This window comes from Dermacentor andersoni, chromosome 9, assembly GCF_023375885.2.
Source record: "Dermacentor andersoni chromosome 9, qqDerAnde1_hic_scaffold, whole genome shotgun sequence".
NCBI classification, from domain to species: Eukaryota; Metazoa; Arthropoda; class Arachnida; order Ixodida; family Ixodidae; genus Dermacentor; species Dermacentor andersoni.
In genome coordinates, this window is record NC_092822.1 from 12,556,106 (window position 1) to 12,581,765 (window position 25,660).

The following is a 25,660-nucleotide window of genomic DNA, read 5'->3' on the forward strand; positions in this document are numbered from 1 at the left end:
ACCTTAATAGGGACCAAGTGGCCAAACTGGGAAGTCTAGACTTGTCATTCTGCAAGAAAATCTGGGACATTTGGTATGTGCAGCTTGCATCACTTGCAGCTATGTTATGGAGCATGGGATCTCATTGCTAGTTGAAGCCATGCATGGTGTGTTTAGGGCTTTTAGGTCATACTCCTTTGAACAATATTAATAAAAATTGCAAGACATATTAAAGCTAAAAAAGAAAATGACACAATATCAGCACAAACGAGTTCGGTGGTCGTTGTGTCAAAGCTTGAGAGTTCGCAGTACACTGTGGTCTACATTTACAGCAAGGAGGTTATAGTATAAACTAACGGCATGCTGGACTGGTCATATCTGAGTGCTCCTGCAAAGCTGTAAAGGTAGTTTAACAATGTAGCAGCTTTAGCATGACAATAAGCACGCTATAATAATGCTATGAAAGTCAATTGTCTCCATAATATAGGTTCATTGTTTTACATGACTATCAGACAGCTTTGAAAGGGTTCTCAAATGACCAGTTGAATGTACCCTTACATAAACTCCTTTGTTTACTGTGAATTCTCCAAATGCAGAAATTAAGTAATGAAAAATCTTGAGTACTGCAACTGCCTGGAGCAACTGCATCGCCGCAAAAGCATCTGATGGAACTATGAGTAGAACCGTAGAGAGTCTTACAAAGATTACTAGAAGGAACTCTGGTGCTGCGATCATTCAGCTAACATGGGATCGTTGGTTAATTATTACATGGGTTTGGCCGATCTTTGCTCTTGTAGCTTCAGATATTCTCATGGCATTGCTTACTATGCTTTATGTGCCTTTATTGGCCTAAATTTCAAAGCACCTTACATTTTTCTAAATGCAGAAAGCAATAAGACTCTTGCATAATGCATGCGAACATGCATGATTGTTACAAAAGCTGTTCCACCTGTCAAAGTGGACACTAGAAATGACCCAAGTGTCTCAAAGCACTGGCTTATCCCTGATTTAAATATCGGGCTTGTGTGCTAGGTGGTACTCTGTTTGAATCTGACCACTTGACAATCTTATTTCTTTATCTATATTCATTTATAACGCAGTAAGTCAAACCTTTCTATAACAAGTGATGAATATAATTAGGGTTATTCGTTTTCGGGTTTTATATTTTTTCAAATTCGGGGGGTAAAAATCGGGCGTTATTTTTCGGCTTGATAATAGGGGAGAAATCGGGTTTTTCGTGGAAAAATTCCGCAGTTCGGGTTTTATCGGGTTAAATTTGCAAACTAATAATTTATTTGATTTGCTCTAACCGGTGGGTAACAATTAGGGCTAGATTTTGGGCTGCTTTCAAGAAAATATTGCAAAATTTGGCGTTTCTTTGGTAATTAATTATTACTCGCAGTGAGAGGCAACGGTCAGTTTTGAGAAAAGAAACATTTTATTCACGAGGGCTGGTCATCGACGTTCTACACATCCTTATTAACATACATAATCATCTGCATGCGCAACATCTCGGTTTGCATACGAGACCTGTCTGGTCTCTGCAGGTACCTTAGCTGAGAGAACGTTTGCTCAATGTCACAGCTGCCATTAGCTAGGCACAACAATGATAACGCTGCATTTGCTAGCCTTGGGTAATGCACAGTTGCGTCGTTCCAAAAGTCCATCACTTCAACACCTTCATTTGTGGGGCTTGCTTCCAGCAAGTACTGGTTGAACTCCTCGCGAAGCGAGCCTACATCGTCCATCACGGAATTAAAGAGAGGTCGGTAGTCATCAAACGACTGACTCGGCAGCCGCTTCTGGAACGGATCGAGTACGGCTCCCAGTTTCCACAATGTCAACTGGTTTCCTTCTTTGTCTGAGACGTTCCGTTTCAAAGTGCAGTCCCATTTTGTGGAGATATTGGCGCAAAACTCTTCACAAGTTTTTACTAATATGGTACTGCTCTTAGGCAACATAGACAAAACACCTTTCGCCTGATCACTTTTACCGATCATCGTGGAAAGCTCGTTGACAGTCTGCTGTAGCTTGACGTTTACGAGGTGATCGAAGCTTGGCATGAGGAGTTCTCCGCTTTCAAGCGTTTTCTGGACATCTAAAAGAGGCTCGAGTGCATCTCTCATTAAGACTGCCTTTGCAGACGGGGCCTGCAGTCAACGATTGCCTGTCTGTCGGCCGCTTTGGCCGCCTCTCGCCTGCGCGCCAACTGGAGGCACAGCAATTCCGTGGGCACAGTTGTTTCAGAAATCGGGAAAAATCAGGTTTTACCCGATATTTTAGGAATACGTTCGGGGTGCAAAAATCGGGTAAAATCGGGTTTTACCCGAAAACGAACAACCCTAAATATAATGAAGCGATTTTGCCTCCATCTTCAACAATCAGTTTGCAAAGTGATGTACTAACCTACATCATTTGCACTGACTGAAGCGCCATGCTTGCAGCTCCTGTAAAACTGGCGCCAGAGTTCCCTCTAGTATCAAGCCGGTAAGTTGGGTCAGTTGGTTAGGATTCTTGGTTAGCAATTATAGGAACCATCGCGCCGACACATAGGTCCGTTCGATTTGCCTGCACCACTGTGAACCAGTTCATGGCGCTTCACGAGAAGTTCAGAAATTGTGTAGCAGCGCGACACTCGAAACGAATGCCAAGGTGCAGAAAAAAAGACTGCTTCCGTGACCGTTCGAGTCGTCGTCCGATCTCGAAGGAAGTTTAAAACTGCGCGGAAAAACGAGAACAAGCGAAAGGAACACACAATACACCACAAATCCATACTCGGACTTCAATACCGTGAAAATTCCTCATTCTTTCGCGCAGTTTTAGCCTTCCTTCAAGCATGAACCAGCTAGCCAGCAAGAACGTCGTACCAATCTCAGAGGCTGTGGCCAAATTTGCCAAATTTGCTTATTTTGACGTCGTTCACGTCTTCATTAATGGCGGCGCCCAGAGCTTGCTGTGCATGCGTGTGCGCTTCGTGGAAACTTTGGATCTGGTTGATTGCAGGGATGTTTATGCGACCTGCGCTTCTGTTATAGTTCTCGCATAGATACAGTGGTGTTTTGAAGATGACTGTCAAGCAGAAAGGTGAGTGAAAAAGGGCTGCACAAGACATGCTGCCGCTGCGAAGGGTAGTTTGTGTGTTGCTCATGATTGCCTTCCGCACACCAGGCGTTTCTCAGGAAACCCTCAAAGTCAAGGTAATCTCGGAGATCATCAAGGAGCTTCTCGCAGCGCAAAAGGAACGCAAGGATGTCAATCTCAACAGGTGAGGGGAATCGTCGCGCCTGTCGGCCTGTGTCAGCTCGCAGCTGATCGTATCGCTTTTGCAGCGTCAAGTGCCAGATATCTTCGAAGTACGGGCTGAGTTCCCAACCGAAGATAGTCGACATCATCGCTGCCATGCCTCCGGAATATAAAAAGGTGAGAACGTGTGGATTCCGCTCACGAGGTATGAAGTGTACTTCTTGCTCCTCAGGTGCTTCTACCCAAGCTCAAAGCGAAGCCAGTACGGACTGCCAGTGGAGTAAGGAACCGTTTAGTTTAGAATGACAACTGGGGCGCTTCTAAGACGTGAATATTTGCAGATCGCAGTTGTGGCAGTCATGTGCAAGCCTCATCGATGCCCTCATATCAACATGACTGGAAACATATGCGTGTAAGCATTCATTGACCATCCCAACTCGAGGTCGTGGGATCGATTGCCGATCGCCGCTGCCGTTTATTTATTTTTTTTCAGAAGATGGCAGAAAGCTGAAAATGCACGTGTACCGTGCTTTCGATGCATGCTAACGAACCCTAGGTAGTCTAAAATGACCCGGAACCCCCCGTAAATATATCTGTCACTGTCCCCATGTAAATTAACGTCTGTAAATTCCATAGCTATAATTTGGGGCTGTTGCAGATACTGCCCTGGCGGTCCAGACTCGGATTTCGAGTATTCTACACAGTCTTACACAGGTTACGAGGTAAGTTTCTGACCATTTCTCTGTTGGAATGTAGGTTTTATTGATAAGGCAAGGAATGTTTGATGTGATATGAGCCTGTATAACGTGGTAGTTTGTAATGTGTTAGGGCGAGACTTAGTCTCACAATTTACATTAGATAATAGGACAAATCCAGCAACTGTGAATACCACCAAAGGCAACTTGTGGCCGAGGTGCGATCTATATTTATATGCGCCTCAGCATTCTCTAGCTTGGTTGCCTTATTATTATAACTTGAAATTGTTCTTTGGAATTTTTCGAAGGATTGAAGTGTACTTACAAGGAGATTATGTCTCACGCATACCATATTCATCCTGGGTTCACTGAACTGCAGCACGATTTATGTGAACAAAGCACTTTATGATGAAATATACATGCAGTGTTTCAACTTTCTGTCCAGCCAACATCTATGCGTGCAATCAGGGCCCGGTATGATCCTTTTCTTCAGACAAGGCATCGTGTTGAACAGGTATGCTTCAGTGATATTCAGTTTGAAGTGAACGAGCCAGAACATTCCAACTTGCTTTGAGCACGATGTCCTGATCATAATTGCCCATCATACCCTCTGCTTTCTTCTAGTTTAGATTAATAGGTATGAAAATTTTGGCACCAGTAAATTGTTCTGGCTGCATATTATCCCCTGAGCAAGATGAACAGTGCTCTCATTAGGCAACAAGCAAGCCTCAACATACAGCACATTAGTAGAGCTTTGAGCAAAGCTTACCTACATGACTGCCTTAGCTTGCTTAAGAGGAAGCTTTAGCTCGAGTGCTCCTATCTAAATACATGTAAAAGGAGAATTCGTTTTTCTCGGCAACCACTGCACCAAATTTGACGAGGTTTGTTGCATTTAAAAGACAAACTTAAAATCTAGTGACTGTTGGTTTCGAATTTTTGAGTTAGGTCGTGAATTTTTTATTAAAAATTGCCAGAAATCGAAAATTTTCAAAAAACGAAACTATCAAGTTTACAACTCTGTAACTCAATCAATAAACATGATAATACAATTCTGTGAATTGCATCTAATAGTACATCTAAAGCGGACAAAATTGATGTGTTACACATGAATATAAAAAATATTTAATCATAGGGAAATACAACTTTTGCAAAACCGTTGTAAGCGACGTAACGAATTCACGTAAGATGTAAAATGACATATTGAATTTGTCCGCTTTGAATGATCTAATGGATGCCGTTTACAGAACCGCGATATCAGTTCTTGATGCAGAGCTATGAATTTGTAAACTTCGTGCTTCCATTTTTTTCAAACGGTCAAATATTTGAAAATCGATTTAAGAAAGTTCAAGCCCTAAATCGAAATTCCGCTTCCAACACTCACTAGAATTTGACTTTCTCTTTCAAATGCAACAAATTTCATCAAAATCGGTCCAGGGGTTATCTCATAAAAACGTTTTTGCGTTTTACATGTATTTGAATAGGCCGCGTCGGAGTTGGGCCCGAGCTAAAGCTTCCTCTTAAAGGCCAACTGTAATGAAATTTTGGGCTGCATATGAAGCATAGTAGTAGATATAGAGCAGCCTCTCTGCAAAATATTAATATTTGATATGCGATTGGATACGTCAGAACAGGCCAAGTAGATGTTTTTAATACCAAATGTGTAATAATAATAATAATAATAATAATAATAATAATAATAATAATAGAATGTTGCCATTATGATTTGCTGGTAGTGATGCATGATGAAGAATGCGTGGCTCCTTGGCATTACTTTCATGATTAGCCATTGCCAGCCCCACTGTGCACTAAAAATCTCAGAGGTGACATAGTGGCACATACATCATACTTGCCAACCACCAGGTGCACATATTGTCTGCTTTGGTGCCATTTAAAGGCTGCCAATAAAGAATTAGACAATTACTGGCCCAGTGACTTTGCCAAGATTTATAAAGTGGTATATATTACTCATTTATAACCACTCTAGGCAAAGTGGAATTTTGTAACATATGCAGCGCATATTTCTGCATGTGTCTTTCATGTGTGCCATTGTGGATGCAGCTCCAGCAACTGGGCCATTCTGTGGACAAAGTGGAATTCATCGTGATGGGGGGCACCTTCATGTGCCTGCCTGAAGATTACCGTGATCGATTCATTCGCAGTCTGCATGATGCCTTGTCAGGGCACAACAGCAACTCAGTGGCCGAGGCTGTGAGATACAGTGAACGGGCTCGCACCAAGTGCATTGGTATCACTATTGAGACACGTCCAGACTACTGCCTCAAGAGGCATCTTGGGTGAGTTGTGACATGTTGCCTTTAGGAGTGTTGTGCAAAACATGAAGACATAAAGACAAAGCAGACGAGATGAAATGCCAAGGCTGGTTGGCCAGACATACCATTTCCAGGAATGTGACTGGAAAGCAGAACAAAAACATGTGGCAGGGCATCAGTATGTTTTGCCTTATATTTATGCAATATACTTCCTAGTTTGCTAGTCGAAGAAAAAGTCCTGTTGCAAAAGGGAAAGCTTTACAAACTAGGTATTACGTGATTTTGGCTTCTAGCGCGAAGTGAAACATGGACACAGAAAGGAGCAGACGGGACGAGCGCTAACTCTCAAGTAAATTTTTATTAAAACGAAGAACATATATATAGGTGATTGCAAAAACCGTAGCATAAGAACATGACAAGGTAAAAAGCATCAGTTAAACATATCAGGGGGTATGGAAGTCAAAGAACAAAAATTACTTCAGACTAGTACACGTATTGCGAAGGTACTGAAATTCGCAATCTAACAGAGACAACGACGCATGACTGACGCAAGTGTCTCCTAATCTTTTTATGTGGAATGCCTCGATAATTTCCCGCGTGGTTTGGCATCTGTGTCTAGAAAGAATTTTTGTGTCTTCAAAGAAAGGTTTGCAACCACAATCGAAACAATGTGCCGCTAAATGTGATGCATTAGGGTTGTTTAGTGAATGTTTGTGTTCTTTTAGTCTAATGTTAATGCACCTGCCACTCTGTCCAATGTAAGCTTTCCCACACTCGAGTGGAATCTGATAAACTATACCCGTGTTGCAAGGCACTAAAGGGGACACGTGTTTAACTCCGCAATCATCTTTTCTTTTTTTGCCTTCCTGTTCAAGTCTCCTATTTATCAAAGGGCACATGTTAGACAACTTGCGTGGGGCCGAGAAAACTTAGGTCTTAGGTCTGCCATTACTAAGTCATGTCCGCACAATATGCAACAAAGTTTTTCACAAAGATAGAAAGGCTTGGAAAGGCTAGCTATCCCGTGCATTTATTATCACTAACCTGCGAAAAACTTGTAAAATGGGTAAAAAGCCCCGGTAAGAAACAAGAAAAACAGAAAAAAGAAACAAAGTTTGCTGTTGTACCCTACATACATAGATTATCCCATGGTTTAAGGAATGTGGCCAATAGGTATGACGTCAGTACCGTTTTCTCGGCCCCACGCAAGTTGTCTAACATGTGCCCTTTGATAAATAGGAGACTTGAACAGGAAGGCAAAAAAAGAAAAGATGATTGCGGAGTTAAACATGTGTCCCCTTTAGTGCCTTGCAACACGGGTATAGTTTATTAGATTCCACTCGAGTGTGGGAAAGCTTACATTGGACAGAGTGGCAGGTGCATTAACATTAGACTAAATGAACACAAACATTCACTAAACAACCCTAATGCATCACATTTAGCGGCACATTGTTTCGATTGTGGTTGCAAACCTTTCTTTGAAGACACAAAAATTCTTTCTAGACACAGATGCCAAACCACGCGGGAAATTATCGAGGCATTCCACATAAAAAGATTAGGAGACACTTGCGTCAGTCATGCGTCGTTGTCTCTGTTAGATTGCGAATTTCAGTACCTTCGCAATACGTGTACTAATCTGAAGTAATTTTTGTTCTTTGACTTCCATACCCCCTGATATGTTTAACTGATGCTTTTTACCTTGTCATGTTCTTATGCTACGGTTTTTGCAATCACCTATATATATGTTCTTCGTTTTAATAAAAATTTACTTGAGAGTTAGCGCTCGTCCCGTCTGCTCCTTTCTGTGTCTGTGTTTCACTTCGCGCTAGAAGCCAAAATCATGTTACCGTACCAACTCGCCCAACTGTCTATCCTTTAGGTATTACAGTCGAAACCTGCGTCAACGAAATATTTTCATATCTCCTGTGAACATCCATAGGATTCAATGCATTTCGTACCTCTTACAACGAAATGTCGCTGTACTACAATCTCACATTTACGAGATTTGCCGGAACGTAACCCTGCATATTACTTACTCGCACAAGGCTAGTAGGCTCCAAAATGTGCTCAAATGCAATTGCTTTGCACTATAATTGCGTGGAATACCATCACACCACTGCCATTTTTGTTTGTAAAAGCAACCGAGCGCCAGGAGCGATTGCGTGCACCGGAAACACGTCATGGCCACCATCTTGTTTCATGATCGCCCGTTTGAAGCGGCACGCATGACGATGGTTTTTGCGCATCTAGTGCAGTGCTTAATGTGTGCCTCAGTGAGCAAAATGCAGCAAAAACATGGAAAGCCACGTCCGACCGACATGGAATTGTTTGTGGTGCTTGAGATGGCGGTCACAGCATAGAGGGCCACACATCGGGTTGTGATTAAGCGATCGTCCGGGAATACGCATCCCTTGCTTCAAGAATGTTGGTTTCGGTGCCACCCGACAGGCATCATGTGCGGATTCGACACGGGACATAAATTTGCGTGAAGGTGCCATAATCTCAATCGAATGCCGTCGGATATATGAGATACGATCACTTTCGTGCTCGGCACCGGATGCATTGGCATCTACGGGTGACAGCGTGCGCTGGAGAAATGCTACTGTTTGCTTGGAGCGCTGTTGCCCTGTGTCCTGTGCTGCGTTACACGAAATCTCGCAAAAGTCATCGTATCTCTGAAAGCAATTGACCGAGAATACTGCTCCATAGCAGTGCTGCCACTACTGATCAACACATGTGGCACACTTTGTGCTGCCGGCAGTGCGGTTTTATATCCTCGAGCAAAGCTTGCCAAAGTAGGCTAACAAAATTTTGACTTTAAAGTTTCGTTCTGTGATGCATTACCTATCTGTGCTGTTTCATTTTGCAACAACAAAATTCTCTCAAAAGTGAATTTTTTGTGTTCCCCGCCCGTTTTGTTATTGCGAGGATTAACTGTATTGGAAGCATGGGATTCTCAAAATGAATTCCTTGCAATACGGAATTCTCATTGTCAAACTATTATTTAAATTCTTGAGCATACACAAGAACATGCTGTATACTTTGTCAGTTGTATCTATAACATTGTTTCCAGTATAACTAACCTTAAGAGTGACTTAAGATGCAGCAACAACAAAAAATGTTCCGTTGAAAATTTAATATTCCATTTTTAATGATTAAGCCACCATTGATAAATGTTCCTGCATAATGAAAGTTTACTATGTGTATATATATATATATATCATAGAAATGATCACGTTTAAAGGTTAGAGAAATAAGTTGTTTTGGGGGGGGGATGCATTTGGTCACTATTCTTTTTTTTTTTACGATTTGTGAGTGGAAAAATTTGATGCAAGTGTTGTGCATGTCCCCGCAAATATGTTTGCCTCATGCTTGTAAGACGTATGCAGATGAATGTGCTGCAAATTAAAAGCTTTGCTCGTTGCTTCCATGTTTTTGTAGATGCCAAAGCGTCAAATGGCCCATTGATCGAAAAAGCTGGCAGTGTCTGTAGCAGTAAAATTGCACCTAAATTACCCTTGGCTACAACGTCACGTCACAAGCATGCTTCGCGCGCTTGTTATGCTGGTTTGTGCTTGCTTGCTGAGGCAGCATGTACCACTATAAAGTCTGAAGCATCTACATCGTTGGTAGCTGCAACGTCAGCAGTAGCGAAACGTGGCTGTCCACGTCAGTACACCACAGCCGAAGTAAGAGAGCGGAAGGACACAGCAAAATGAGCGCACAGGCAGACAGTGAAATCTTTCATCGTTGTCAACACTCCCAATACATGGTGGGTGGAATGAGCATTAATACAAATATTACTTGCAGCGCAAAACTCGAAGGACTACACAGCGGCGTTCAATTAGACATTAATGCTTTCGCATTCACATCTCATAAGAACTTAAGTGTCCTTGGATTTTGTTTTCTTGCTGTTTCAACCTTCCTACAATAATGCCCGTCTAGGTGATGTTGGTTTCTTCACAAATAAATATAGTCATTCTCTGCTGCCGTGCATTGGTCGATTTCTTCCAGAGATATGCTCCAGTACGGCTGCACACGGTTGGAGATTGGCGTGCAGAGCGTTCATGAAGACGTTGCCAGGGACACTAACCGGTGAGCACTGTGGTACACCACTTGCCTGATGATGTGTGAATGGTGCCAAATGATGCACAAGTGTTCATATAAACTAGAAATCAGAATGTGTGACTTGGAAAGTTCATTTGACCCTTGGATAACCGTAGCAGTAAATGTAGCAGTCATAATTTACAACTGATGCTGCTTAGTTTTTTTTTATTACTGTTCAGTGTGGTTAAAAATTGCTAGACAGCTTTGGCAAGAACTTGGACTAGTTGTGTTCGTTCATAACTGAAACAGCAGGTGATGTAATTTAAATAATTTACCTTAAACCTTTCTGTGATGAAATCTGGGGCGATTTTTTTTTTTCTATGCTATTCAATGCTTGTGTGATAGTTGTTGCACATTAACTTGTTTGTTAATTTGTTAATCCCTTTGCTAGGAAGTTTCGATTCTTCTACTTCTGCCCTCATAAACAGGTGCACTCTGCCGTTGTATGTTTATGATGCATCAGACTGGCACAATACATTAAGCGGTATCATCTATCGGTTGCGTATCATCCCCCCCCCTCTTCTTAACTTCTCAGGGGTCACACAGTCCGAGCTGTGTGTGAATCGTTCCAACTGGCGAAGGACGCGGGCTTCAAGGTTGTAGCCCACATGATGCCGAACCTACCAAATGTTGACTGGGAGCGTGACCTCGACCAGTTTGTGGTAAGGGCTGAATACCACAGCAGGCCCTCTGTTGGTCATAAACTTATGCATGCTGCTGCAAAGCTCCTCACAAGTGTAAATGAGCACGCTGAATTTGTAGCAGTTAATTTCTAACCAGAACATGCAGTAGTGCAATCTAAGATGACTGAAAACTGGAAGTATCAACCTCAAATGACAAATATGTTGAAAGCAAATGATCCTCTTCTTATTTGCATCTGCATGAAAGCTTCTAGGAAATGAAGGTGTGTGAAATTATGCAGCAGCTGTTCATTGGTGATTGCTTTGATTTCATGCTGCTCGTTTGAAAAACAAAATGTCAGCGACCATGTGATGTGCATGACAAAGCACTGTGACAATGTTGTTCTGGAGCTCTTGATTGTTTATTGCAGTGCACTAGTACAGTTAAACCTCGATACAACTAAGTAGGTAAAATTGGCAATTTGCTTTGTTGTATCAAAATTTCGTTGTATAGAAATTCGACCTTTTATGTAAATAAGTACAGTCGACGATCGATTTTTCTTAGAAGGAAAGGGGCTGCAGAATTTCCTGAATTATCGAGCAATCGAAAAAAGCAAATTTGAATGAGAAAACAATGTATTTTGACGAATTTGGGAGTCGGTGACGAAGGATACGGTTTCATGCCACGTCGACAATATCTTTACATTAGCAGTACGAATTACGGTAAGTGAAGCCAGCCATGCTATTGCGCGCACTCCGCCCCCGCAGCTGATCGCGTCGCCCGCACAAGGACGACGCTATCATGAAAAGTGCTGGCAGTGGGGAGCGAATGCTTTGTCTGCCTCTTGCTCCTACAAGTCACCAAAACTCAAGGTTACGAAACCTCCAATACTAAATGTGTGGGATGACAGCTATGATGCCTTCTTCGCCTTCTCAGCTAACATGATGCCTTCATGCCTTCTCGGCACGCCCACTGTTTGCACACGCGGCAGATTACTACCTCTGAAGCAGGGTGCGCAGCTGCTTATGCGCTCAGCCGCGCTCACAGCCATGCGCAGCCACGGCTGAGACGCGCGGCAGAAATTGTGAAGCGCCACCCCCGTTCCTCGCATGCGTGCTTGATCATGTTACTGCAAGCGAGCTCCCCTCCCCCTATTTCCTTTTGCTAGCGTGGGAAGGCAGCACTCGTGAAGCCACCATCTTTATTGTCACACCCTTGCACACACTCACTCGCACAAAGTGCGTGGACCACGAGAGGATCTTATCGCATTTGGACTTTATACAGAACATGATGCGGTTCCACTACAACGGTCACTCTTGTCATTCCGCATGCAATTTGAGAGGTGCGTTTGCAAGCAGATGCTTGTAATTCAATCATTTTACTATCGGCGTCCGCGGAAGTTTCCATTTATTGTCTCGGCATTCCTTTGTGGTGGAAGCAAAATTTCGTTATATTCAAACCGTATAGAAACACACTTTGTTTTATTGAGGTTCTAAATACATGTTCTATGGACAAGAGGTTATGAAAGGTTAAATACTTCGTTATATTGAGAATTTCGTTATATTGAAGTTTGTTTTATCGAGGTTTAACTGTATATCAGTCTCAGTAAACCTGAAATCAGTGTACTAGTCTCAGTTTACTTTCCATTTTGCTGGGGAAATTGGAAAGCACGGAGGTTTAGAAGACATTGGAAACATGCCCGTTATTGCTTTTCTAAGATTTTTCCAAGACCAGAATAAAGTTTTGTTGTGCCAAAACTTGTCTTAAAGATTTCATGTTGGACAGATGTTGGACCTGTATTTCAGTTTTGTGTTTTCCTTCCTGCAAAGTGTACAGTGCTGGGCTGCAGATCGATGTTGTACATATATTTTTGTGTGTGTGTTCATTTATGTATGTTTATACTAGTCATGGTGTATATAGATATGCCCCCTTTCCCTATTTTCTTCTTCTATTTTCTCTTCGCCTATCTTATTGCAACTTTTCTCTCCTCTATCTATCTTTTCTCTTAACCTGCATCTTTCTCACAGCTGCAGTAGAGTTAAGGTGTCCACTGAGAAGTGAGACAGTTATGATGCCTGTGGCCCTTCATTTCTTATCTTCTTTTGTCCTTATTGTTCTTTATTACAAAAAACTACTACTACTACTACTCTTAATTTTTAATGAACTTTTGTTTTCTGGAACATTTAGACGTGTTACTTTATGCATTTTGTGTGCAGGAGATATTTGAGAACCCAGCATTTCGCATGGACGGCCTCAAGATCTATCCTACATTGGTGATTCGAGGCACAGGGCTGTACGAACTATGGAAGACAGGTCGATACCGCAGCTACCCGCCAGGCTTTTTGGTGGACCTTATCGCGCGCATCCTTGCACTGGTTCCCCCGTGGACCCGTATCTATCGTGTCCAGAGGTATAGTCAATGCACGAGGCTGATTGCAACTTCTCTGGATAATATTGCGTTATTGTGTGCTATAATGCAACAATGCTCAAATATTAATTATCCAGTTGTTGCTAATGCAACATGTTCCAATCTGAAAACGTCATTTCCCCCCAGCCAAGAGCTGCAGGTTCTGCAGTTCCTGCTAAATAGCATGGTGCCAAGCCTATTCTATTTGTTGCATTGGCCACTTGTGAATGCAAATTCATGTTCCTGTCAAAAAAATTAGTTTTGTCTGTAGTGTAGTGTAGTGACTGACGAAATGTAATGTGCAGTAGGCCTTAGACTGTTTGGTGCGGTGTTTGTTGAACTGAAAATTCGCAGGTGTGAGTGAGCAACCTCCTTTCGAGAAGCAAAAAGTGTGAGTCATATTTGTTTGTGGAAGTTGTGCATCCCAGTGGTGAAGTGGAAAGACTTGTATTTTCGTCCTCCTTTTACCTATCCAGGCTTAGACACTGGTCTCTACTTAAACAACCCTTTAGCTTCTTACTGCTGGATTTGTTAATCCTTTCTCAAATGTCTGTTTGGGCTACCCCATTGATAGGCCTTATGTTATCCTTGAAGAAAACAAGACGATGTCAGTGCCATCCAGTGAACATATGAAGAAACAGTGTTAGAAGAAGACTACTGAAGATTAAGCATACGTGCTCAGTCATTGTCATTACATGTAGTGAAAGAAAACTTAATTTAGGACGGCCTCCAGAATCTGGAAGGTGGCATGTTAGAACATGAAAATGTGCATGCCAGTTCTATCCAGTACACGGAGATTGAGCCTGCGTTAGCAAATAATGATAGCTGCTGGTGTGATCACACTCTTCAGGATCACTATTCTCCGCTTCTGTAGCATCAGCAATATAACTGTAAGTTTGAATGTTTGTGGCATAATAAGAATTTTTATTTCTTCATAATTTTCTTGCAGAGTGTTTGGGACTCCAGTGATGACACTGGCAGACATAAAAATGGCCAGGGGAGTGAGCTCATAGCAGCTAAATGTAAAAAAAAAAGTAAATAAAAGAAGAGGATGTTGTGGCTTCTGTCGAACTCAAGCAAGAGGTGTTGGTCTTTGGGGCTCAGGCTGGCTCTCAGCTTTGAACACTTCCTTTGACAAAAGCAACAATGCAAAAAAAAAAAAAAAGCTCAGTGCCCTATTTGCTGAATGCGACACAAAATGGGGAGAGCTCGAGAGGCATGTTGGTGCACAGCAACCCATCATCTGTGTTTTTCATAGATGCAAAATTTGCAGATGTCCAGTTTTTATCTCTCTTTAATCCTGTTGGCAGAAATGAATATGGATGTTGATAAGTATTAGACTCGGATTATTTTGGATCGTGCTATGCGATTGATGGCCACTGTCGCCTACTGGAAAAGTAGAACATTGCATCTGCTTGAGCTTAATGTATTGTAACCTGCCTGTAAGTATGTACTGCCTGTATCTTATTCAGTATTGTGATGTGAATGTACCTGTCACCAGTAGTGGAGCTGGCCTTGCTGTGGTTTAAAGGGAAACTGAAGAGAAAAACATATTTGAGCAGCATTAGTAAATTAGAAATCTACAATACTAAAAAAAAAAAAATGCTCTTACCGCAAGAAGAGGCTTGGTAGACCTCAAAAGATGGGTGCTGCTGGCACCTTGAAGTTCTCGCACCATCTTGCTAAGGGGTCGTGGATTTCGATGGCATCTGCTCCATCAAGGCAAATTTCTTCATCGGGTAAAATGCCCAATCACAAATTAATACTTTTAAATCTGTAACATCACACTGACGTACCAGCGCTGAGGTTTCGGCACGAAATTTTAAATATGCAATTTTACACATCATTTTTTCCTCCACTGATCAACCTACCATAATATACCAAGTAAGTCCCCCCTTCCTCCCCCCCCCACTCAAGCATTAACTCAAACAAAAACAAAATGGGGGGGGGGGCAGTTCTTTCACAGACAGTTCTTCCTCATGTATGGTTCTCCGCCTGCTTGTCTGTGTTGTTTTGTGGCTGTCTTTTGGGCCAAGTGAGCAAGGAGGAAGCTCACAATCTGTGAAAAATTATTAAAAGTAAAATACAGTGAAACAACACCCAAATGCCTCAAACTAACATGCACTGAATGACAAATATGGCAGCATGTATAGCATCCATGAAACACAAGCAGCATACTCTCGCCATTTGCATTTCTTTCTAAGGCAGCGAAATAGAGCAGGAAGACTCGAAAGCAGCAGGAACGCAGTTTTTTTGCACGAAAGTCAAAGCATGCACAAGACTCGTGTACTTTATCTGCACACTTGTTGTAAAAGGGCAATATAGAAACATGGAATAAAACTAAAAAGCACAATACATGGAAAATCTTGGTACTGACATACTTCTCCAGCAGACAGAGACGTAGAATGGCGAGCTCATTCGCCTTGGCTTGTTTCCGCCATGGGCACAGCCATAGCAGAAACCAACTCCTTTTCGTTGAGACGCAACATGGCACTTTTTCTCAAAACGGTTTTAACTCTGACTGCTCAGACAGCAAAGTGCGAATCTCAGCTGACGGGCACCCTGTACTGTTTACATTGAGGAGCATGAGCCACTCTGCTCGAGCTTGGACCGAAAGCGGCACTTGTATTTGATAGCGCTTCTCGCAACTGCTGGATGAAGAGTGTGGCTGCAGCAGTCTTGGTCCGCATCCCCTGCAGTTACCGTGCTTATCTTGTGATCCTGCTGCCGCTTCGTTTTTAGCGTTTGTATCCACCCCCTTCAGCAAGTGTCTGTATTGCTGAAGCTGGCAGCATCCAAGCCTAGTGCACAATAGTATTCCAGCAGTGAAGGGCTGGTTCTGTGTGTATTTGCAGCCGGTGGCAAAGTGTGCTGCAGTGAAGGGCAAGCACGGAGCAACGCTGGGTTTGAATGCAAGGACTCAACTTCCAGAATTATCGCGTAAAACAATAATTGTTCCGATTAAACTTTCAGAAATGAATGCCATTGAATGGTACTATGTAACTTACTACCTTCATATTCTTTACTTGGACCACCTCACTATGCAATTGACAGCTGAATATGCCTCAAAAAGCAAATTTTCTCAAGTTTGGAATTTTTTTGCTCACACGCATTGTGTTTTTCGATCTCCGAAACATTTTATTGGCTTCTACACATTCCGGACAACTTAGAGAAATAGTTGGAATGACTACTGTGAGAACATAAAGTTTCATAAAATGTTGCGAAATTCCACCTTTTTCTACTTTATTTCGTGTTTTATATTTAAACAAAAGTAAGATGAATTCAGTTCAATTTAATGTGTATGAAAGAGCAATGTCTTTCATAATTATAAAAGACCTTTCATAGTCATGCGTGAAAATTTTATTTTGTAAACATTTTTTGGTTGTACTAGGTTTTTTCACCAAAAACAAGCTAGGATAACGTTTGTCATTGTAATGCAGTAAGCCATGACATTTTAAAAAGAAATCGAAGATGGTCGAGTGCAAAGTCTGGATCAGTTGGCGTGGAATGACCCAGTACTATTATCTTGAAATTAACGAAAATAATGTTTTGATAAAATACTTAGTCAGCCTAACTGATTTAGTGTTTCTTTTTAGTGTCCCTTTAAGAATATCTCATGCTAAAAACTTATTCTACAAAGTGTTTGGCAAAACAGTGTGTCACTGTAACCACTTGCATGTTGCAGGGACATTCCAATGCCACTGGTAACCTCTGGTGTTGAGCACGGCAATTTGAGGGAACTTGCTCTGGCCCGGATGAAGGACTTTGGCACGAGGTGCCGAGATGTGCGCACGCGGGAAGTGGGCATTCAGGAGATCCACCACAGAGTGCAGCCGGACCAGGTGTGTGCGAGGGTAGCTGAAGGCACGTTAATGTTCTTCAGATGGGTTAGAACGAAAGGTGCTGCGAGCACCCAGAGAATCCGGTACTGGTTATTGCAGCTGCTGGTTGTAACAATAAATACTGTCTGCAATATTGATTGTTGAAGGGACATACGATCAGCCCATAAGTAATATAATTACGGGGCTATCACAATGAATATTTCTTACTCTCATCATTGTCATATGTTGATGGCACTGTGATATGCGGCATCTGGTAAGACAGCATCTTGCTTCATAGTGAAAATGACAGTTGAAGAAATGGAGGTTAAGCTATGCAGATTTATCTTCTTTGCATCCTCACAAAAGTAAGCTGCATTCCGACTCGTTTTAGACACAAGTGGTTGCTCTCAGAAGGCCAGCAACTCTACATGCCAGAGGTTACTTTATATGGGGTGTTTTATTTTCAATATGTTATGTACTGTGCAGATGACTGTTTACTGGGATAGCTATTTTTCTTTACAGAGTTAGCATATGAGAATTTTTCAGAGGCAAGGATAGCAGAGCAGGTTTAATGTTGGCAGAATTTAGAAAAATGGCCTGTGGTGGATAGCACAATTTCACTCTCCAAACTGGATTACTTGAAGAGGCAGGCATTACTTCCAGAGCTAATTGAAATGCATAATCTAATATTTACTGAACCTTTCTTTTCCAGTTAAATTTGTCCTGCAGTGCTTAAGAAGGCATTTTATTAAATAAGTAAGTGCACTTTAAGTGCATAAAAGTAAGTGCATAAAGTGCGATAACTGTGCACTTTATAACAAGTTTGATGGTAGTTAGCTCAAGACTGTTGCTAGTTTTAAAATTTGCTTCAAAGGTACATGCCTTGACGTCTTGCTGGCTTCAATTTGCAAATTGCAATATGTGCCTCAAGAAGGTAATTATCATTTATTTTAATTAGTTGATTATCACTTTTAATTTCTTATGAAAATAATGTCTGCCTCTTTGGTAACCCAGCTCAAGAATTAGAATTGTGCCACAGGCAGTTTGAAAATTTCTTTTAACATTAAACACCTAGTGCTATAGGCAATTATTGTTGTGCAGTTCTGGTTCCCAGGAAATATCGCAGTGGCCTCAGGTGTTGTCGATCCTCCTAATGCAGGTGGAGTTAGTGCGTCGGGATTATGTTGCCAATGGTGGCTGGGAGACGTTCCTCTCGTACGAAGACCCTCGCCAGGACATATTAGTTGGGCTGCTGCGTCTGCGCAAGTGCTCCTCCGACACTTTCCGCCCCGAGCTGCTTGATGGATGCTCCATTGTACGCGAGCTGCATGTGTATCCTTTATAATCCATCTTCCTGAGGTCCTTTTTATTTCTCAGCTTCACACACTGCTGCCTTGGTGTACAAGAGAAATGCAGTGGTGGCTACAAGTGACATAATAAAAAAGACAAAATGCCAGAATGATAAAAAAAAGATTACTATGGAGTCTCCCGTAGCCCATGTGTATGGCCAAATCAGCCAATCGACCACAGTTATGTAACTTTGTACAGTATTTGATTGCAGTCGAACCTCGGTATAACAAACTATTGGATATGATGAAGTAAATCTAAAATGTTTTTCTCCAATGTCAGCATCTAATCAAGACGTGCCTATAATGAATATTGGATATAGTGAAGGTATATTTATGTTCGATACGACTTCATCAAAACTAAGTGCGGGTTACAAATTGCATCTAGTTAAAGATACGTGCACACTGTTATTATTGTTATTATGCATAGGCACAAAAAAATGCTGCTGCAGAGGAGCATTGGGGGAGCAGACAAGCTGATAACTGTCGCAAGAAGGGCCATGTCGGGGCAGAAACAATTAAACTGTTGCATGTTTAAGCTACTTTTGCAAACAATTCATTTGACACATTCCTTGGTGAACCACCAAATTTGTTCTACAATTCAACAACTTGAAGGGAAAGAAAGAGTGCTAGAAAAAGCACAGTTGTGATTGGTTTCCTGTTCTTGCATCAACTGCAGTGATTAAATGCTTAACACTGCTGATGACAAATGTTTTCAGACCACGTAATTCATGAGAAAGTGAAATTTTGTGACAGCCAAGACTTACACTCTTGAATTAAAAAATTTCATGTACGTATGCACTCCCAACAGCAGCCATGCCTCAACCTTGAATTTTGGGCTACTTGAGTAACAAAGCCATAAAGAAATTCTGCCTTTGTTTGCAGCTTCTTTGCTTTGTAATCTTTCATGGCTTGTTGTACATACTTAAGTATGACGTTTATCTAATGATATCATAATCTGAATTAACAAATTTGAAAAATATTTTCCATAAGCCAAAGGAACTTGTACTTGTCAACGTCCTTGCGCTGGCTTTACTCAACAAAAATGAAAAAGTCTATGTCTTGTTTAATTTTTCTTGAGTAAAGCCAGTGCAAAGGCATTGACAAGTAATAAATTTGAGCCCAATGCATATTATTTCTGCTTGCAGATGTGCTTAAATTTTGCAGACATGGCACCTAGAATTAATGGCCTTCTAAGCAATACAGTTGAAACCTGCTACTGTATAACGAAATCCTGCAACTATGAAATTATTGTGACAGTGAAAGGTTTTTATATTCCTGGCGAACACCCATAGGATTAAATGCATTTCGTACCTCTCGACAACAGAATGTCACTTAACTGCAGCCTCACATCAATGAAGGTATTACAGAGGGGAATGGGTAAAAACATAAAAATGCATGTGTAACTATGGAAAACAAAAGGAAAAGGTCATGCACATTCTTTGCTTATCATACCTGTTATGGTGCAACAGCCCTGCTGGAATTGCTAAGTCCTGCGAATGAAAGGCTGATGATAAACTTTGGTGTGGCACTTTAATATTCCAACCTTGTGGTAGCGATCAATGCACGAGGAGAGGATATGTTGGGGGCATAATCATGCTTTCACGTAGTTGGGGATTCTAGTAATACATATTAAAAAAAGCACGAGGCGGAAACACCTACTGAAACACTTACTGAACGAGGAAAGACGCAGAAGTTTGCATTGATTTGACGCTGGCTGTGCGGTTGCAATTGTTAAGGATTAAACATGCAGCATTATTCTGAACAAGTTTAAAGGATTGAATGAGCGTGGTAGAGTATGGGTCCCAAATAGATGCTGCATATTCCATTTTATTGTAAACCAAGGATTTGTATGAGGTGAATTTCCTGGAAGATTTAATGATGCCATTGTTGACCCTGAATGAGCAGTATGGATTAAACTAATGTTGGCTGTGTGTTTTGCTCCATGTTTGTTTTTATTGGCTTGTGTGCGAACAGATATAGGTTCATTTGTGATGATTCAGATAAGTGTTATCTAAAGCAACACATAGTTTTAGTAGCTTCCTAAGATGTACTATGTACCTGAGGTGTGAATGTACACACCAGCATGAAGGGATAACATTAATAATGCTAGTTTGTGTGGAATAAAAGCACTAAAATGCAGACATTAATACTGAGACTTCAAACTTCAGTTAAGCAAGAAAATGTGTAGGCATGCCTTGGTTGTTCGGGTTCACAGCAAATAATACGGTTGACAGTTGTGGTGGCATCTGTGATGAAAATGGGAAGATTTCCCCTTGAGCACTTGTGAAAATTAAACTAAAACTGCCCATTCTTGTGAGGAGAATCTGCCTTTATAATATTTTGCACCAGTCCAGACAATTTAGTGTCATTATGACACTTCAAATGCAACTGTACCTTCATGAGAGGTTGTCTGTAGATGGAGGGTGCGTAGGGTTAATGACATTGCAGCTGAGTTGGGCTTTGTTGTGCAGCAGCAGTTTTTGTAAGTGCAAATGAATGGTGCCATTACCTTATGTCAAAAAACCAAGTGTTTCCTGTGTAAATGTACATGTTCGAGTTGTTCTCCTTTCATTTCCTGTGTTCTATTCATTTATTATTACACCCTAGTGTGCCTCCTTGACTCAGTGCACTCAGATATGGGAGTGTTGTACCAGTGAGTGCGCGTGACCCTACGAAGTTTCAGCACCAGGTGAGCATTCAGGCACTGCTTATTGTACTTCACATTGCCATGCCACTGAAAGTTCCTCTAGGAAGGGACCTGTATGTTATAAATTACTGAACATGTGTTAGGACTTGCATTCAGGTTCACTTATTGAAGTTACTCTGCTCACTACATCAAAATCAAACATGAAAAGCATCAAGGTTATGTAAAAAAAAAAGTGCTGACACTGAAGTATAAGCATTCGTTTTCAATGATTGAGACATTAGGAATATCACAGCTGATCATTGTGCACGTTGCTTACTTCCTGGCTGATTTGATGATCACAAGATTTTTCTGTGCAGTAGCTTTTGGGTATAACAGGTGCATAGGTATTCAGCATGAGTAATCACACCATAAAAGATAAAGCTCATGGTTTTAATGTTAATATGTATCCCTGTTAAAATATTTTCTGTGTATGATTACATTTCTACACCTTTCTGTGGTTTTACACTTATTGTGCTACATTTGCATGTGAAATGACACATTGTTGAAAATTCTGTTATGAATGGGTTATTATGAGCTGTGATGTATTTCACATTCTGATTCCCTAGAGATGTTTGATGCAGTATTCTAGAGGAAATGCCGTCGGAATTTTGGTGTGATCAATGTATATTTTATATTCTGTATTCCACATGCCCAGTGCATGTGAAACTAGTGTCAGGCTGGCAAGACAAGGCTCTTCTTGGAATAAAAGAAACGGTAATTATTTGGCACCATCTGGATAACTTAACTTTGTATTGGGGTATGATGGGAAGAACAGTAGACAGTTCGTCTTGCCCTATCGCAACAGGTACACTGCAATGCATGAAAATCACCTAAAATGAAATCAGACATCACTCTAGCCATAAGTTCAGAGCTTGGGAAGTTTACCTGTGATTCTTTTATCAGTATACTTGTTGTGTACATGGTTCATTTTTTATTGTATTGGATCTAATTGGACTGAGTTCAGCAATGCATAATGTCTTGTACTCGCATGCTCTTCCATCAAACTTCTCAGGGCTTTGGAACACTGCTTATGGACGAAGCGGAGCGCATTGCTCGTCATGAGCATGGTTCACACAAGCTGGCAGTGATTTCCGGTGAGTTATGTAGATTTAGTAGATGAACACCTGGTGAGCTACTTAACTGGCAGTCATTTCTGGTGAGTTCTTTCAACCCTGTGCCAGACATGGTGACAGCGTGCTTTTAATATGCAGCCTCCAAAGTATTTAGTGATATCGCGTGAGCTCCTCATAGTGGTGCAGAGCAACGAGCTTTACAAGGTTAAGAGCACATGTAAAAAGTGCATGTGAATGCGAGTTTAGTGTGGTTTAGTGTAGATTTATTACGTCACAGCACCATTTTTCTATGCACTGTCGTGACATCATTTTGCAGATTGTACTGTACAGTAAAAGCTTTGTTGTAGAGAACATGCGCATAGTGAACTTCTGGTTATGGTGAAGAGAAATGCCATTCTTGATTACATTTTCATAGATGTCCACATGCTTCTTCACTGATAGTGGAGACGGGTATGGTGAAGAAATGAATATATAAAAGAAAACAATGCACCCTTTTACTACATCTAGAATAAATTATGACTTCCTGATGGTGGCCACGTAAACAATGGTCGTTGCACTAACCGTGATTTCAGCAAAAGTTTCACTAAGTATAAAGTGTGTATGCTCTCGCCTTGAATTTTTATCAGGTACCATGTCGCAACAGTGTGGCACTGTAACATGGCACTGTACATGACATTATAACAACAGTGTTATGCAGCCTTGGACAATGTATGTCATGTCTGTGAGGCTGTTCAGTGCTTACTTAAAAGTACAAGTGTCAACATTGGATTGTTTCGGCGAGCTCTCCATCATGACAAAGCGGAAGGCTTTGTCTCTTTTTGACAAACATAAACGGCTTTATGACGTTGATGCTCAGATGATCAAATGCAAAGATGGGTAATCTGCACTTTAGTAAAGAGCAAATGTGTGCTTTTTTTTCCATGCGAATCAACCAAGTGTGCTGAGAAAAATTCACCATAGTTACAGAAAGGCAACATGGTGAACTACAGCAATAGCAATAATAATGATATAGTGAAGACTTTCCTGGTCCCAACGACTTCAATATACAGAGGTTTTACTGTATTGTTGCGTTTTGTTTATTTCACATATTTTTTAATCGCATGTGTGATTTGCTTCTTAGTTATCATCTTTGTCTGGTGCACACTTTGCTGAGCACCTGAAGAAGTGAAAGGCGAACTACAGTGAAGATATAAAATGGAAGAGCAAGCACAAAAAGAAGAAGAGAAAGAAGAGGAAAGACAGTAGGACTAGTGCTCACTTCCAGCTCTTAAGCTTTGCTCTCTTTAGAATGCGCCTTCGCATTGCTGTCCCTGGCGTGTGAAATCACAAGTGATTGCCACCCAAGCTTTTCACAAAATTTAGAGGTTGTTACTGACAAGGTTTTGTCCAGCTGAAGCATTGTAGGAGCTTGTGAAGTTTCTTTTGCTGAAGGGGGGAGGCTAAAAATGCCAAAACCTTGCTTTAGTGAAATTTAGGGCTGAACAAAGTCTTTGGTTGATACGTTAGACTGTTATATTGAGATTCATTTCATAAACTCATAGAAGCATTATTTGTGACAAATAGACTGCGGACTTTATATAATAAAAATGACAAGTTTTTTTTTTTATCCCACTGCTTTGGTAACCTTTGTTATTTTCTGAAGATTGCTGTAAAGCTTTTACTGCATGTAAGACAATTTTCCAGACAAGAGTCTTTCATTTGCGACTTAGTGACATTTTCTCTGCAGGCGGCAAGTCAACACTATTTTTCTATAGTGTTTTTCTATAGTGTTTCTACCTTTACTTTTACTTACTTTTAATAAAGGCATTGATACTTTAGTGTTAATCCTTTTCGATATTGAGCCACGTGAAACTGTGCTGGCTTAAATTTCACGTGTTCCGTACTTGTGTAACCTTGATCAGAAAGTTATTGTTCTGTCATTCATATTGCAGGTGTGGGCACACGGAATTACTATCGCAAACTTGGATATGAGTTGGACGGCCCCTACATGTCTAAGCTGCTCATAGCTGACCCTACTTGAGTGCCTCTGCAGGACGTACCTAGTGGCAGGGTTTTATTGTTGCACTGTTTTTGTGAAATCGCTAATGAATATTGTACAGAAGGAATAAAGTTTTGGTGAAGTTTATTCGCTGAGCAAGAACAACTGTTTGTCTGAGAACTCTAATTAGGGCAAACTCTTTCATGTACAGTATATAAGCATCTGATCTTAATGCACCTTTTCCATTGTATTTACTCAATATCTGTTGCTACTGCGATTTCTGTAAACATTATTCATGTTTGGAAATGATAGCATTATGGCATAGCTAGTGTGCAGGGACATGTGGAGGAGAGGTGCATTACTATATGCAAACATACATACAAAAGAAAAACAAAATGAAGCCAGTGGCTACATGTCATGTGCAAAATTCACATTATTGAAATTTATTGAACGGCGTTCTGTAAAATTAAAAAAATTTTAAATATTTACAATTTATTTAGTATCAATGTTTAATATTTAGGATTCAGAAAATTGGTAAGAACCAACCTCATTTTCTGCTTAAGATAGTGTTTAGCACTCCTTAGAAGGTGGTTACTTGTGGCACTATGTTGCACTATGTATTATGTATGGCACTCCCCTTACCATTGTGCCTTACCCTTATGCGGAAACCAACTGGTACTTCGAGCACCACTTCCTCAAGTACCATTTTGGAAACCGTGCAGCATCTGCGACCAGAGGTGCAGTATCTCAATGACAGTGCCTCAAAAAGCCAGCTGTCGCAAGGGAAGAATGTGAGGATGTTCCCCTTACCACTGGTAGTACCGCACGATAGTACCCTACCAGCGTGCGCTTTTTACTGCTGTGTGAGACTGCATTATCTTTGGCATTGATTCAATGAAACGGTTAGAGAGTCAAAGAAACTTGTGGTTAGTTCCAGAAGAAAGCTAAATTCTCTTAAAAAAAGACCAGCATGCAAGGCAAACAGCTTACTGAACATCATTTCCGTAGCCAAGGGATGTGTGGGTACAGGAGAGCAAACAATATGCATATGTTTTGCTCATCAAGATGGCCCGAACTCCAGTCTCGCAACTTCGGATAACATGGCAGTTTCATGATAGTAAGCAATATAATAAATCATAAATGTATCCCCTTGCGACAGTTCAGCTGATTTGTATGAATGCCCAACAGAGCTCTTGCAAGGTATGTGCCAATTTATCGAGAACCAGAAAACCGTGTTTGTGGGGGGTAGAACCGGCTGCCGGCACAGTGAGGCAACAACTGGCTGTGCTGGTGGAAAACCGGCCAGATAGCAACCCTACATCGATATCGCACCCAAGGCACCTTCGTGCCAGTGGTGGTCCTCATAGATCAGGTTGTAAAACATATTTTAAAGTAAATGCTGCAACAAGTCGTACTTGCAGGCGAACA

General features: G+C 41.2%; 1 protein-coding gene across 2 annotated transcripts; it reads left to right on the forward strand.

Moving 5' to 3' along the window:
- Window positions 1–2,905: 2,905 nt before the first annotated feature.
- On the forward strand, window positions 2,906–24,379 carry Elp3 (elongator complex protein 3). 2 transcript variants are annotated; one of them, XM_050174754.3, is made up of 16 exons: window positions 2,906–3,063; window positions 3,148–3,244; window positions 3,309–3,399; window positions 3,455–3,502; window positions 3,564–3,634; window positions 3,881–3,944; window positions 4,363–4,431; window positions 5,979–6,214; window positions 10,205–10,285; window positions 10,833–10,959; window positions 13,135–13,328; window positions 17,011–17,167; window positions 18,306–18,478; window positions 21,130–21,184; window positions 22,194–22,275; window positions 24,186–24,379. In XM_050174754.3, the coding sequence occupies exons 1-16, from the start codon at window positions 3,045–3,047 to the stop codon at window positions 24,272–24,274; spliced, it is 1,653 nt and encodes a 550-aa protein (XP_050030711.1). In that variant the 5' UTR covers window positions 2,906–3,044; the 3' UTR covers window positions 24,275–24,379. The 2 variants fall into 2 exon arrangements, with proteins under 2 accessions (XP_050030711.1, XP_072140535.1); XM_072284434.1 differs by lacking the exon at window positions 2,906–3,063 and having other exon boundaries at window positions 3,126–3,244.
- The last annotated feature ends 1,281 nt before the right edge of the window (window positions 24,380–25,660 follow it).

Excerpts from the sequence above, each read along its gene's own strand:
- Elp3 (XM_072284434.1), top strand. The coding sequence starts at position 3,126 with ATGATTGCCTTCCGCACACCAGGCGTTTCTCAGGAAACCCTCAAAGTC. Across the intron at positions 4,432-5,978 it reads CAAGGCATCGTGTTGAACAG|CTCCAGCAACTGGGCCATTC; the intron begins GTATGCTTCAGT and ends TTGTGGATGCAG. Across the intron at positions 21,185-22,193 it reads CTACGAAGTTTCAGCACCAG|GGCTTTGGAACACTGCTTAT; the intron begins GTGAGCATTCAG and ends CAAACTTCTCAG.